Here is a 14818-nt window from a genome sequence, read left to right as displayed (position 1 = left end):
CTACCTGATTCATGGTGACTTGTTTGTCCTCACTGTTCTCTTTATGGAGGGAAAAAATATTTTATGTTGCATGGAGGTTGTCATCCAACTGTTTAAAAACAAAACTGCTGATCCCCTGAGGCTCTCTCATAATTTATGTGTGCTGCAGTTGTGTTTGGAATCCAGCTGGCATTTGGAAGGAAATTTGCTCCCAAGTGTCATAACTTAACCCAGTGGACCGTATTTGCTATTCAGCACCTGAGTCTTGTTTTAATTCCTGAAGTTTCGACAGCTGCAGAACCTACATTCTGATGGAATTGCACCCCATGAGTCTAGCAACAGAAGAGTGCATTAAATTGAGTGATCTTTTTCTACCAGTGAGGTCCAAGGCTGGGGAGGCACTGTGTATGGAGCTTGGTAACCCAGAAGTATGATGTTGCCACCAAACTTTCAGGTCACTGAGCTTCCTCATGCACAGTCACAATAGAGTTTGAGCTTTCACTGCTGCAGCTAAGTCTCAATACAGGGAGAGATTAGCCCTGAGGCAGATGAGAGCTGAGCCTCCCCAGCGATTGCACAACTACTCAGAAACTGGATGGAGCTCACGTGCAATTCTCTGTGATTCACGTGATTCTCTGTGATTGTGCATGCGCTTCACACAGTTTCTAAGTGGTTGCACGATTGCTGAGATCTGGCTGCTGTAGGTCTAGTCTACCAGTAGCTCAGGCTCCACTTTGATTGCGCAACCTCTCAGTGGATGGAACATGCATTATCACAGGGGAGGCTGAGGCTTGGAGTAGAATAGGTGAGGCTCTGCCTCCCCTAGCTGCATGTCTGTGCAGTGTACCCACCTATTGCTTTCTACCAGCAGATAATCTTCTAGGTTACTGTAGTGCCCGTTTGTAATATTTTATTAGGTTAAGGACCTCTGAAATACCCTGATACTAAGTAATAGTTATGGAGAGATGCTGAGTAATATCTCAGTTTAAGCTACCATGATCAGGGGGTTGTTTGAATAATATGTACTCCACTTCTCCCCACTACCTTGGAAATTCTTACTCTTAATTATTGTTTTTAAAGATACAAGAGGAGAGGCAACGTCTGTCTTGGCATTGATCTAAAGAGGCAATATATAATTTGGGAAGATACTGCTGCAGAGAAAAAGCAGTTGCATAAGCGGCCTGAACGCTACTTCACTAAAGGTGGCCTAAAGCTGTTGAGTATGGATGGCATTCCTGTGTGCAGTACAGATCAAGGCTCTCCATCTGGCTCAAGTACTTGGATACCAGTTTCGCAACTGGACCCAGTTACTGTTCCTACTGCAAGCTGGGAAAATCCTCTTGGGATTTATGATCCACTGACTACATTATGGCTACAAGGAAAGGGTCCCCCTGAACAAAATGCACTAAAGCAGCCTGAAAGTCAAGAGAATGGCAACTTTAGTCTAATGAGAAAGGTGGAAGAGTATAACAGGAAGCTCAGAGAGAACCCCCGAGATGTTCAAATGTGGATGGATTTTGTTTCTTTTCAGGTATGTGTGTGTTAATATTTAAAATTCAGTATAATGTGTGCTGTAAGTTATGAGTGAAGAAAAATATGATATTTTAGGCAAGTTTGCATTGGTTTAAGTATGTCTTTTCTTCTGGTAAAGTGCTGAAAACTAATTTGCTAGCTGTGCAGAACTCCCATTGGCTAGTGCCAGCATACTTGCCCTTGCCAATTCCTCCAATGGCTTTGAAACTATTAATTTTTTTATTTTTTATTTTGCTAAGCTGAACATAGAAACAAATAACTACATGATTGGGGGAAAAAATAATTTTAAAGGCTAATGGCTTGCCTGAAGCTTATGCTGGGCTGGGCTGACAGATGAACCCAAGTTTGACTTATTGGTAAGTTTGTCATGCAAATTATGAAACTGGGTTTACATTGAAGATGAAGAACTTGCTGTGATTGCTTTCTAAATGCTGCATTTGTCTTCCTTTTACACTTCTCTGGTATACGTCTCTTTGAGAGTAAATAAAATGCAGTTAAAATTATTTTGCATGCACAAAGGCAGAATATTTGAAGAGGCAACAATAGGGAAAAAGTACTCTGGTTGCTGAGTACGTGTAACTGACACATGGCAAGTAGTGATATTAAGTGCTAAGATAGCTTATTCCTCTCTGTATAGTTGTGGCCTGCAGATCTCCCTGGCTCAAGTGTAGCCCTTGATCCCCAGGGTTCCCTATTGTGCCCCCCAGAATATTTCTTTGCTGCATGCTGAGATTCAGACAAAGGCTCCTTAACCCTTTTTTCCCTAGTGTGAGTAGCAGCATTACCTGTTTCTGAAAAAGAGCTCCATCCTCCCTCTTCAGTTGCTCAGCCCAAGTCACAAGGAAGGGTTTCTTTAATATATATCTACACTCTCCACAATCTGAGCGGCAGAGGCTCTGTAGAGATCAGAAGCTGATATGAACAGAGAGGGAACTCTGCCAGAGTGTCATATCTGTTCAGATGGGAGGTACAGGATTAAATGAACCCCTTGAAATTCCTCTCCATCATTAAAAACAAAGCACAACCCTCTCATGATCCCTATTCTTTTGTGCTTTAAGGATGAACTAATGAGAGGTCCTAGCTGTTACTCAGTCAACGAGGGAGAGCTGGAAATGAGGAAGAAATCGCTCAAGTTACTGCTTGAAAAGAAGCTGGCCATTTTGGAGAGAGCGATTGAAAGCAACCTGAACAACGTTGACCTGAAACTGGCCCGGCTGAAGCTCTGCACAGAATTTTGGGAGCCGTCGGCTGTTATCAAAGAATGGCAGAAGCTGGTTTTCTTGCACCCCAATAATGCTGCACTGTGGCAGAAATATCTCTTGTTCTGCCAGAGTCAATTCAGCACCTTCATCGTGTCCAAAGTCCACAGTCTCTATGGCAAATGCCTGAGCACTTTATCAGCAGTGCAGGATGGCAGTATGGTCTCGCACCCTGCACTGCCGGGCACGGAGGAAGCTATGCTGGGTAAGACTATACAGTTTTATAGTCCTTGAAAGTCATTAGTGTCTTTCCTTTTTGACACCAGATCGTTAGCGATTGTTCTGCAGTGGTTTATTTTTAAAAACAAATGCTACATCCTAGCATGAGACATCGTGGATGGTGGGCCTTCCAAAAGAGAACTTGTACTTTCGGATCATGAGAAGCCTGGTGTTGATAGAATAAAAGGCTGAGGAGAAGGTTTTAATTATTTTGCAGGAAGGATTCCTGGAGATTTCAGGACCCACCTCAAGTATTCAAGCCTGAACACATGAAGGGGGAAATGGAATGGGAGTGCACTGGCTAGTCATGCTACCTGTGCTGGCTAGTTCTCCCTCCACTCATGCTTTCAGCACTTGTCTGCACGCCAGTGTTGAGCATGGGGAAAGTTGTTCCTCAAGTTCTAGACTCTTGGCCCTCCAGAATTCTAGATGGTGGGGAGAAGCTCTCCCCAGGTTCAGTGCTTGCCTCTGCAGACAAGTGCTGAGATCCCAAAATTGCTGGGAATGTGGCTCTCTCTTTACATGTTACTGATTGTGGGGAAGACACCTGAACAGTGCTTGAGTGAGGAATGTTGCAATGACTTCTTCCCCAGGCCCACAATGAAAGTAAGTTTCTTAGTGCTTCCCTAAGTTTTGATTAGGGAAAGGTGTATCACTGGGAAAGTGCTTCTTCTTCTTTCCTCCATGAAAGGCCTAAATTTTGCAGGAGATCTGGGTAGTTCTATAGACCTACCAAGCATCTCTGCAGACTCTCTTCCTATGTAACAAATTTGTCACCCAAATAATTGTGTTGCAGAGATTATATCCAACCAAAATGTCTGTGCAGCTTGTTTTCATGGGCACGTGAACAGTGACTGGGCTTTCTGCTCTAGCCTTGTATTTTCATAGCTGTGTCTTTCAAACCAGGTATCCCACCCAGAGTCCATCATGCTTCTTCCCTGAAAGCCAGTCTTGTTCCCCTATTTCTGCAGGGATTCTGAGTTCCCCTCTGTTCCATATCTTTCTCCGTTCCATATCTAGCTTAGTTAGACCTCTGACCAGTTGGGAATAGCACAGAGGCAAGCCACATCAGCTGGTGCCTGATTGCATGTCTTCAAAGTGTAAATGTTAAAAGCCTTCATGCATTTTTGATGCTAAATCTTCCTTGAGGGCAATGACTTCTAGTGTCCTTTGCTTACAACACAATCTTCTGAAGACAACTTTTTGTTTAGAAGGATTTTTTACCTTGTGGCCCTCTGTTGTTTTCCCCTAGCTGGGAATAGGCATGCTGCTTATAGGAGAGAGTGCATGTGTGAGTGTGAGGTGAGGAACAGAAGGCTTCTTGAACCAGAGATTCCATCCAAGTGGTGCCTCTTCTGGAATTTGGCAAAGCATAGCACACTCCCACCATGCTTCCCTCCATTGCATAAAAATGTTCTCAGTCTTCTTCCCTTCATGTAAGAAGAAGCATGCTAAGAGTCGGGACAGGGGTAGAAGTGAATGGAGTAAGAAGACTGTTAGGACCTATCCTTGTGGCTGTTGAGTTCATGGCTTGCTGGTTGTGGTGAACAGAGTTACCACATTTTCACTGACCATCAAAACTGGCAATTCCTCTTCTGGCCTGGGTCACAGAGGCCACTTAAGGAGCTGACACAAGCTGAAGAATAAAAGCACCTGCAACAAGCCCAGGGTCATAGAAACCGGGCTAACAAGCATCAGTGAATGGAATTGTAGGTAAGGGAAATGGATTGCTACTAGGTCATATATACACACAGGTATTTATATACTGCCCATAGGCAGGCTGTTCTAAACCCCCGTAGGGATTTTTACAATTGAATAGTTCTAGTCTTTCATAGAACTCCTCGTTCCAGCTGGATTCCTTCCCGGTCTGGCCTCTCTCTGGCCCTTCATCTCCCACGCGCCACTTACTTTCAGGTTTCTGACAGAGCCTCTCTTCTGGGTAGCTTGGTTTCTTCTGTGATTCTTCTGCAGTGTTTGCAAGTATTTGAGGGAATTAGTTTTGACACAAGTATAAAAATAATAGTTGAAAGCATCTCTCTTGGTCTGATGATTTGTGAATGTTCCTTTTAACCATATGTCTTAACTTGCACTACAACAACTGACAACAACTCATTTACTTATTAAGAAAATTACAAAGTTGTCACTCACTTATAACGAACTATATTACTTTTCTGGCCCTGTTATGAAGATATTATTGGGTAGAGCATAATTCAGATGATAGTCTTTGATCAGCTGGAAGTAGTATGTGAGCTAAGATATGCTGAAGAGCTGTGCCATCTGGTGTTGAACTCTTGTATTGCTTGTCACATTGACTTGGTCATCCTGGAGAAACAGGAAATGGTTGGACTTGGATGGATGTGACAGTCATTTTTTCTAGACCTTATCACTAAGTCAAGGCTCTTCTGCAGCAGATATCCTTAACAGTTTAGCTTTTGGATTGCTGTGGCCTGTGGTCACACATATCTTGAGATACTGAAAAGGGCTCTGGGAGAGTCCAGGGTTCACCACCATCCCTATAATAGTGACATCAAGCAGCAGCTTGTATAATGTGGTGGAACAGGCCTTCTAGGCTTCAAATACGATAATTTGGTTAGATCGTAAGTACACTGGCCAAATGCCAGCTTTGTTTCTCTTCTCCTACCATGCCCCCTGTCAATGAGATATTTTGTCACCTTTGTGCTCCAGGCTGCCCTGTTTCCAGTTACGATATTTTCACCATTTTTTACTATATTAGGAAACTGCTAAGCTTTTTAGGCCACAAAAAATGAATCTCAACTTCCCAATCCATGCCCTCAAAACACATGCATTCATGTACATGTACCTGCTGTGACCTGACCATCACATCACATCAAGGTTTCACATCAAGGTTCTGTGTGACCCCTTAATCTCTACTTTACAAGTAGATTACAAGTAGATCTACTTTACAAGTGAGGTTAGACTAAAGTCAATCTAGGCGAGCATTCTTGTACTGGACCCATATGTCTTTGGATATTCAAAAGCAGGAAATGTATATAGACCTTATACACAGAAGTTCCATTTAGCTGTCTTGACTAAGAAGCCACTGGCAAATCCATCTGCCATAATTTTTCTAATTCTTTTTTAATCCAATTTTTAATTTTTATTTTTAATCCAAGCTGAGGCTATTTTGGTTCTGATGTCCTGTTAGAAAATGAAAGAGAAAACCTTGCAGATGGCTCTTTCTCCTAATAGTGAATGGTAACTTATGATGAATAAACAAAACTATCTTACAATTCAGGATCTGAAAAAGTTGCCCATATTGAGAATTGGGTAATATGAAATTTGATGAATCAGGGCCAAATCCTATCCAGTTTTCTAATGCCAGTTCAACCCTGCCAATGAGGTATGTGCTGCATCCTGTGGTGGGGAGGCAGTCACAGAGGCCTCCTCAAGGTATGGGAACATTTGTTCCCTTACCCTGGGGCTGCATTGCAGCTGCACCAGTGCTGGAAAGTTGGATAGGATTGGACTCAGAGAACAATGGTCAATTAAAAATTCTTCAGATAGCTTACAAACCCTATTCCCTTTTTTCTACCAAACGGTCAATAGAGATATATGTTTATTCTTCTTTGATATGGTTGTTGCGATTGTAATGCAATCTAGTATTATATGCTAAAAGTCACCCAGCACAAATGACAAAAGGAATTTGAGCCTAAATCCCCAGTTGCCCTTATTGGAGATGTTGTCTTTTTCTTCTCAGCTATCTTTCTGCAGCAGTGCCACTTTCTTAGGCAGACTGGCCATTCGGAGAAAGCTCTGTCTTTATTCCAGGCCCTGATTGACTTTACCTTTTTTAAGCCTGAAAACGTAAAGAATCTGACAACAAGAGAGCAGGTAAGGATGTGAATTCCAATGTGTATTTTCTTATTATCCTTTCATGTGCACATCTCCCTGTTTTCCTTCACCACCTACAATTTCTTCTGGTCTTCCTCCTTCCCATGATCCTTCTCATCTCAAAATGCAAAACAGGCATGAACTTCAGTTTCTGTGACGGAAATATTTATTTTATTTTATAAATTTATATCCCACCTTTTCCACGCTGAAGCCAGTGTCCAAGGCGGCTCACAAAGCTCCGTAGTAAAGTACAAAGTATCATAACAGATAAGAAGAAAAAATATCAAAGCATTAAAAACATTAATTTTAACCTGAAACAGTGGAAAAATAAAACAAAAATCAAAGCAAGACCTAACACATGTCATTGAGCCACTGGGGGAACAAATAAGTCCAGGGAGTCAGTGGGAATTGGGATGTGATGTGTAGAGGCAGAGGAACTGCTAACGTAAGACATAGAGACTTACCTGATTTAATGGAAGAATTTCCCCAATTCCCGTATATTGACTCTTACCTGCAAATCAAAACATTTCTGTTTTGACCCCACTGTGGGCTGATACAGACATAGCCTTGCTCTGTTTCCTGACTGTAGAGATCAGGAGCAGGCTGCAGAGTTGCACACTACCTCTTGTGACCCTTCTCTAAAGTGTGAACGGGGGGGGGGGGGTTTCAAGTAAAAACCAATATAATGCTTACATGCAATTAAGGGGAGGGGCCTTAATTGCATGTAAGCATTATATTGGTTTTTACTTGAACTCTGTCTAGGACTATTGGTTCCTTTTAACCAGGGCTTGAAGCTGGTTTTAGATTCTAGTTAAGAGGGACTACTGGACCTTGGTCATTCTCTGTCTCAGCACTGGTGCCAGTATACCACATAACCGTGATGAAGGAAGGAATATGCTCCTGAGAGAATTCTTTTTCTTTTAGTTGCAGTATGAGATTGAGCAGTGTTGCACCTGCAGCAGCCCTTTGTTTTCAGTGCCACTTGGAGTTCAGTACAAAGATTGTTCAGTTCAATTTCTGCCCCAGTTATCATAGGGGTTGGTAAGGTTGCTGGGACTCTTCTTGGGTGGTGTGCAGGGAGTGTAGCAATTTCTGACTGGCGCTTGGCCAGCGCACTGCATGAGTGTTGCAAATGGCAGCAGGAGGTCCTCTCTCCTCCCAACACAGAGTTTAAAAACTTGCATGTAACTTAATCTACCTTGCTAGCTTGTTCATATTTATGCAGTCATAATTCAGAAGTTGTATGAACAAACAAGAAATTCTAGGACATTTCAGCCTCACCCCTTTGCTATGTTTATTGGATCTTTCATAACTCCTCTCCCCTGAGATAAAACCATTCTTTTTTTCTCCCCATCATGATCACATAATCTTGGGATGATCTTTCACATATTAGCCCACTTCAGTTCACTCCTTAAATTTACATCCCTGAAATACGTAAAGATGTTACTGGTCAAAATGAGTTCATAGGGTATCATCTTGGGACAACTAATTACGTAAAAGACTGTTCCACTGCAGTGGTCCTTGTATGTCTGTACCACAGTGAGGGCTTGCATGACCTGGGAGGTCCATAGCTGTAATGGCCTTGTTTCGCACGAATAAGTCATGCCCCACTGTTTCAGGGATCTGGCAGAGTGCACTAATCTGTACTACCCAAGCATAGAACGCAGGGGCTTTGGCTAGCAATAAATAGCAAAATAATTCAGCTTGGAGCAATAATCTTTTGGGCATATTAGGACTGCTTTGTTATTTATAGTTTGAATTCCGACAAGACTAAGTTTAAAATATATGGTAGTACGTGTATTTTCATCTCCAAGTTAGAGCAACAAAATGAAGACCGAAAAAGGAAATGTCACAGGGCTGTGTCTTTCACTATTTTCATCCCTCCCATTTTATTACTGGTTTCCTTGCCTAAAGGCTAGGTTGAATGTAGTGTTTGGTCTGCCTGTATCAAGGAGACTGAAAAATTGATGACTGTGTCTTTTGTGTGCTGCTGCAGTTGGAGCAGTTTTGAAATACGTTGTCACTAGCACTGGGTTCAGCCTTTTTGGTATGGCTAGATCGGTGCTAGAGGGATAGAACTGGGCCTTATTTTCAGTCCCCTTAGTGAATGCAGGAATCATAATCTTTGAAGAGGATTTTGCACTGCCAAGACAGAGTGTCATTTTTCAAGAAGCTGTTTGTCATCCACAATGCTTAAATATGTGATTATCTTTTTTTTTTTTTTCAAAATCTGCAGGGCCCAGTTAATTGGGGGTGATGTTTTAGTATGAGGAAATATTTTATAATTAAACTCTTTAACTGATTACTGTTGCAGGACTGTTTAAAACATACCTCCAACGTGTTTCCCAATTACAGCCCTGCAATTGCGCCTTTACCTGGCTATAAGACTGAATCAACCTGTCTGTTTCACTCCCAACAACAGGTGGAGTTTTTTGAAACGTTTTGGGACAGTGGCGAGCCTCGAGTAGGAGAGAAAGGAGCAAAAGGCTGGAAGGCCTGGATGCATCAACAAGAAAGGGGTGGCTGGATTGTCGTCAATCCACCTGGTAAACTCTTCAGTTTCAGATTTGGAGAAACAGACATGCAATAAATCATGGTGTTCACGTCTGATCCCATTTCAATCCTCTGCTTTTCTAAGATAAACTTGTGAGCATGATCCACAAGAGCATATTCTTAAGCAATACTTTATCACTGCCTGTGAGAAAAAGAAAGGTTTTTGGCATCAAGGTGCTGTTTCAGTAGAATAAAAAGGAGAAATTTGAGTGAAGAATGAGTAAGATTGTAATATTGAAGGCATAAACAATATGATGATGATGAAATTTTTATATACTCTGAAATTTTCTCCATCTTGTATACAGACTCTAAAATACAGTGCAAATTATACTGTGGCTCTTGGTTATGGTTCCTGGTATATATGGCTCTTGGTATGTATGGTTAGTATAGGGAAATCAGTGGAGGTTCACTGAGGCTGCTGGAATATAAGGCACTTGCAAGGATTGTAGTCCTTTTAAATTTTGCACATGTTGAGTTGCAGCTTTTAAATAGGCCAACTTTTGAAATCCTTCTGGCGTGTTTCGGCTTTTGGCTAGATGAAGATGAGGACGATGTAGAGGAAGAAGAAGAAATAAAGGATAAATCTCTACCTAAGTGGCAAAATTGGCTCCATGTTGAATGTTCCCGGGAAGCAAGGCAGTGGTTGCCCTGGCGGCCTGACAAAACCAAGCAACAGACATTAGAAGATTGCGAAGATCCGGAGAGACAGGTTGGTGTCATTGCATGTTCTGCTCCAGATATTTTTCTCCAGGTTCCCAGTGCACATACCTGTGTCCAAAGTTGTGTGTTTAGCAAAATTGCAGAAACTTGAACAGTCAGTACATGTATTTCGTGTGTGTGTGTGTTTGTGAAGGTCCCAAGAATATGTTTTGTGGGCCCACTACAGACTGCTCTGTTTGCCTGATTTGTATTGATAGCCACTAGATATGGCAGTATCATTTAATGTGCAACTCTCTTCCTTTTGCATTAAGGATGATGTCATCTTTGGAGGGGTTCTGGCAAGAATTCAAGACTTTTTTTTATTTTGCAAGGCTTTTGGAGAGGGTAACGGGAGGTTTAGGTTAGGCTATAGTGTTGTGGGACTGCTGCCAATTACTTTGTTCCAGGTCTTTTAATTAAACTGTACACTTCGTATTATACTTTTTTTATATTTGCTGGTTGCTGTTATTTATTTAATTATTTACATATTGTGCTTGTGTTATGTATTTATGTTTAAAAAGTGGGGTATAAATCTTTTAAATAAATATGGTGCGTGTGATATTAGATATTTGCCTGCAAATCATTTGGGCTTGTAAATCCTCTCAGCAGCACTGGCTCTCACTTCCCCTGGGATCAATGTCCCCAATTATGATGTAGCATGCTACCAAGAACTCCAACACTGGTCTTCCAATAACACTGGTTATCACTGGTTTGTGATAACTTTCACAAACTTGACTTGTATTAAAATCAAAACAGCCTTGCTGAAGAAGGCAGAAACAGAAACCTTCAACTTAAACATTTAACTCTCCTCTGTTTTGTCGAGTGAGTGAGGCTGCAATCCTATGCACACTTACCTAGGAGTGGGCCCTATTGACTATAATGGGACTTATATCTTAGTAGACATGATAGGATTGGGCTGTGTGTGTGTAAAATTGATGAAAGGTTTTCTAAATTTGTTTCATTTTAATTAGTTTGTTTCTCACATATTTATTGAATTCTGTTTTTTTAATAAATTCAAGACCTGTGCCATTTTTTCTAAATTACCTTCTGGTCATACAGAGTTGCATTTTATCTGTCTTTGCAGGTCCTGTCTGATGACCTTGGTCCATCATTAATAAACATTTCCAATTCAAATCTTCGGTTTCAACTGCTGTGCTCATTTCTGCAGTTCATAGGGGTTCCATGTGAATGTAACCTCCTTCCTTCCTTCCTCTACATAGCAATGGATGAGAATAGCATCTTTGAGGATAAGCAACACAACCAAGGTCTTCTGTCTTCCTTTAACTTGCCACTGTCTGGAGTCAGTAGTACAGGTCATATGGACTCAATGATCCAAGCAAGAAAACATGTGGGCCACTCTAAGGAAGGAGAGGAATTTATACAGAATTTCTTCCATATGATGTTGCCTCTGTTTTCGGGAAAAGAAAAGTCTAACCTCTCCATCTTTTGGCTTCAGTATGAACTCTCTAAGGTGATAAATGATTTTTAATTATAAAGACAAATAACAAAACATTCAAATATCCAAATCTATCTATCTCTAGATTCATCTGCAGACTTCAGGCACCTCCCCATACTGAGCAGGTGAGGGTTGTGGAGGGTAGCTCAGAGTCTGAACTAGTGCTAGAGAGTCTAGGCAAAAAGTATTTGGGGCACCCAACAGTCCCCTAAAACCCCCTTATTTGGTATCCTAGCACATGCATATATGCTTGGCTTGGTCATGCTCTCTTCCACTCAGTGGAGTGCATTTGTATTGTTGAATATTTGCTGCATTGAAATAAAAGGAGTCCAAGGAGGAAAGCTACTGAAGTGCTGTTTGCCCACATCCTAGTACAGTGATTTTCAATCTTTTTCAGCTCATGGCACACTGACAAGGCACTAAAATTTTCAGGGCATACCATCAATTGATAAGACACACCATACTGCCAGTGGGGGGCTCACACCCCCAATGGCCTTACTAGTAAATGACCCTCCCCCAAACTACTGCAGCGCACCTGGTTGAAAATCACTATCCTAGCAAATGTACTCCCCTTCTCAAGAGTGTAGCTCTTGTTTCTCCCTCACCAAAAACAATGGACAGTCTCATTTCTTTCCAAGGAGGTGAGAAACTGGGCTCCCCTTTAGAGATATGAAGAAGGGGACACAATTTCTCCCTTATGCTGGGGATAATGGCCTCCTAAGGAGTATAAATGTGCTCTTCCTTCAATAGTTCACCTGATTGTAGCCCTTTGTTTGAGTTGCAGCACAATCCTGTGCATATCTACTCAGACATAAGTCCCAGTTTGTTCAATGGGCCTTACTCCCAATAAGAAAATGAAGACTTATTCTGGAGTTAGCGCCAGGCACAGCTCACACTCATTGCCTAGTGGTGTGAATGGGGTGCATTTAAACATATTGTGTGTGGTTGTGCAATTAGACAAGATGGCTGGTAGTCTGTGATTAGATCTCCCCCTTTTTTCTTTCCTTTCAAAGGCAAATTCCCTAATTCAGACTGGGGCTGTGGTGTTGGGTGAGGCAGGGGTTTAACGCCCCACCACCACCTTCCTGATATGTATTCCTTCCCTCTACTATTTATCCCAGAACCCTGGGCAAAGCAGCTGTTGCTCATCGCAATTGCTATTACACTAATGTGTATTTTTTCTAGACTGTCTCTCTTTTCTTTTAAATACACAGATCTTTCAGTGTCTGAAAATAGGAAACAAAAAGAAACTAAAAGCACAAGGGAAGAAAAGCAAGAAACTAGCCAAAAATCTTCTTAAGGCACCTGAGAACAGAAACAACCTCTCTCTTTGGCAACTATATGCCTATCTGGAGTGGTTGCTTGGCAACATAGAAGATGCTAGAAAAGTTTTTGATACAGCTTTGAACATGGCAGGAAGTGCTGGAATCAAAAATCCCCAGTACTATCATCTTGGCCTGCTTTATGCTGAACTGGAAACAGAATTGCTTGGAAGTCTGGAGGGAGCCCTTGAGTCACGAACTGTTCATATATTGACCAGACTGGCTGAAAGGGGGCCTTATGTGCCTTACAGCGGACAAGTATTAGCAGTGAACATTTTGAAAGCTCGGAAGACATATGAGCATCTGCTCCAAGATCACTTAAATGAAAGCTGTACCTCTGATCAAGAACAGATCAGCAGTTCCCAACCCCTGGTTGGTTTGGTTGGTTGTTATAGTCTTTTTCAGTATTTAACTCTTGGGATTGATTCTGCGGTTTTGATATACAGGCAAGTTTATGAAAAGCTTAAGGGATGCAGCCAGAGGCTTGGCAGCCAAAATTCAAGAGTCACAGCTCTTGAAGCACTTACGCTGATGCATGTGAATTTGCTTAGGTATCACATGCAAATGAGCGTCTATCCTTTGAATCCCCTTCGAGAAGCACTGTTGGAGGCTTTGAAGATGTATCCTAGCAACCAGTCTCTTTGGAGGGCCTACATCCAGATCCAAAGCAAGACTCACAATGCTAGCAAAACCCGGCGTTTTTTTGATGGTGTCACAAGAACGACAAAATCACTGGAGCCCTGGCTGTTTGCGATTCAGGCAGAGCAGATGAGGAAACAGCTAGTAGAAAGTGTCCAGAGGTAATGGCGCTGTTGTCTACAGCAGTATCAATTGGTAGTCCTGTTCACAGAACTATTTACTGCCTTCAATCTTGCATTGGGATATTGCCCTTTTTCCTTGAGCTTTGTGGCTGACTGGAAGTTTGAACATAAGTTGTCAATAATAATATAATATAATAATAATATACAGTATTTATATACCGCCTTTCTTGGTCTTTATTCAAGACTTTATTCAAGGCGGTTTACACAGGCAGGCTTATTAAATCCACGCAGGGATTTTTACAAATTGAAAGAAGGTTCTCTCTTTCAAGAACCACCACATTCAAGATGTTACACTCCGATCTGGTTTAACATTCTGGCCTCCATCCTCCCACGCTCCGAGCAGATGGAACAGCTCAGCTGCAGCTTGCCAGCTGCTTCAAGGTCGCACGGTGCCGGTGGCCTCGAACTGGCGACCTTGTGGATGTTAATCTTCAGGCAAATGGAGGCTCTACCCTCTAGACCAGACCTCCTGCCCAGCACTCTAACCCTGCACAACATGCTTTGTTCCCCAGCATTAACATACAAATTTCTACGTAGGCCACTTATAGTTTTTATTAAATTTACAATTATTTTCTTGCTGCAAATAAAGGTTGTGTTTTATGATGTAATTACAGTTTTAATACAAATTTACATTTACTGTTGTGCTGCGGCATCTGCTGGGGTTCCCAGAAACCCTGTGGATGCCAAGACCTGTGGATAGTGAAATCCACAGGTCAGGCACCCTGTAATCTTCCAAATGTAACTAGGGCTGTGCTCTGATTGCATCCAGAGGGCCTTCTGAGGATTGAGAAGGCCATGCACTGCTTCCCCGGTCCTCAGCACAGATCCCGTTGTGTTCGGAGGACCAGGTCCCGCTGAACCTCTTAGATGAAACCATGTGTCCGAATCCATGAATAATCAGTCTGGTCTTGTATTTTCTTGCTGCAAGTAAAGGTTGTGTTTTACAATGTAAGAATAATTTAGAGAGAGCTAGTGTGGGTCACATATTGGACTTAGACTGGGAAGACTATTTAGTCACTAGTGGTTGCAATAGCTTTGCTAACCCCCCCCCCCCCCAAAAAAAAGAAGCACAAAAAAACCATTGATTTCCCTAGCACGGTGTTCAATACATCTGCTGAACGAGCT

General features: G+C 42.0%; 1 protein-coding gene across 2 annotated transcripts in view; it reads left to right on the top strand.

The window, feature by feature from the left end:
* Nucleotides 1-14818, top strand: part of NRDE2 (NRDE-2, necessary for RNA interference, domain containing) — a 29121-nt gene that overhangs the window by 10195 nt on the left and 4108 nt on the right. For both annotated transcript variants that reach the window (XM_066628323.1, XM_066628315.1), the window contains exons 5-11: nucleotides 1060-1510; nucleotides 2571-2976; nucleotides 6709-6842; nucleotides 9265-9388; nucleotides 9932-10104; nucleotides 11179-11565; nucleotides 12765-13672. In XM_066628323.1, the coding sequence (XP_066484420.1) occupies nucleotides 1060-1510; nucleotides 2571-2976; nucleotides 6709-6842; nucleotides 9265-9388; nucleotides 9932-10104; nucleotides 11179-11565; nucleotides 12765-13672 (2583 nt within the window). The remainder of the gene's footprint in view (nucleotides 1-1059; nucleotides 1511-2570; nucleotides 2977-6708; nucleotides 6843-9264; nucleotides 9389-9931; nucleotides 10105-11178; nucleotides 11566-12764; nucleotides 13673-14818) is intronic.

Source organism: Tiliqua scincoides, chromosome 1, assembly GCF_035046505.1.
Source record: "Tiliqua scincoides isolate rTilSci1 chromosome 1, rTilSci1.hap2, whole genome shotgun sequence".
Lineage (NCBI taxonomy): Eukaryota > Metazoa > Chordata > Lepidosauria > Squamata > Scincidae > Tiliqua > Tiliqua scincoides.
This window is presented reverse-complemented; position numbering and strand designations above follow the sequence as displayed.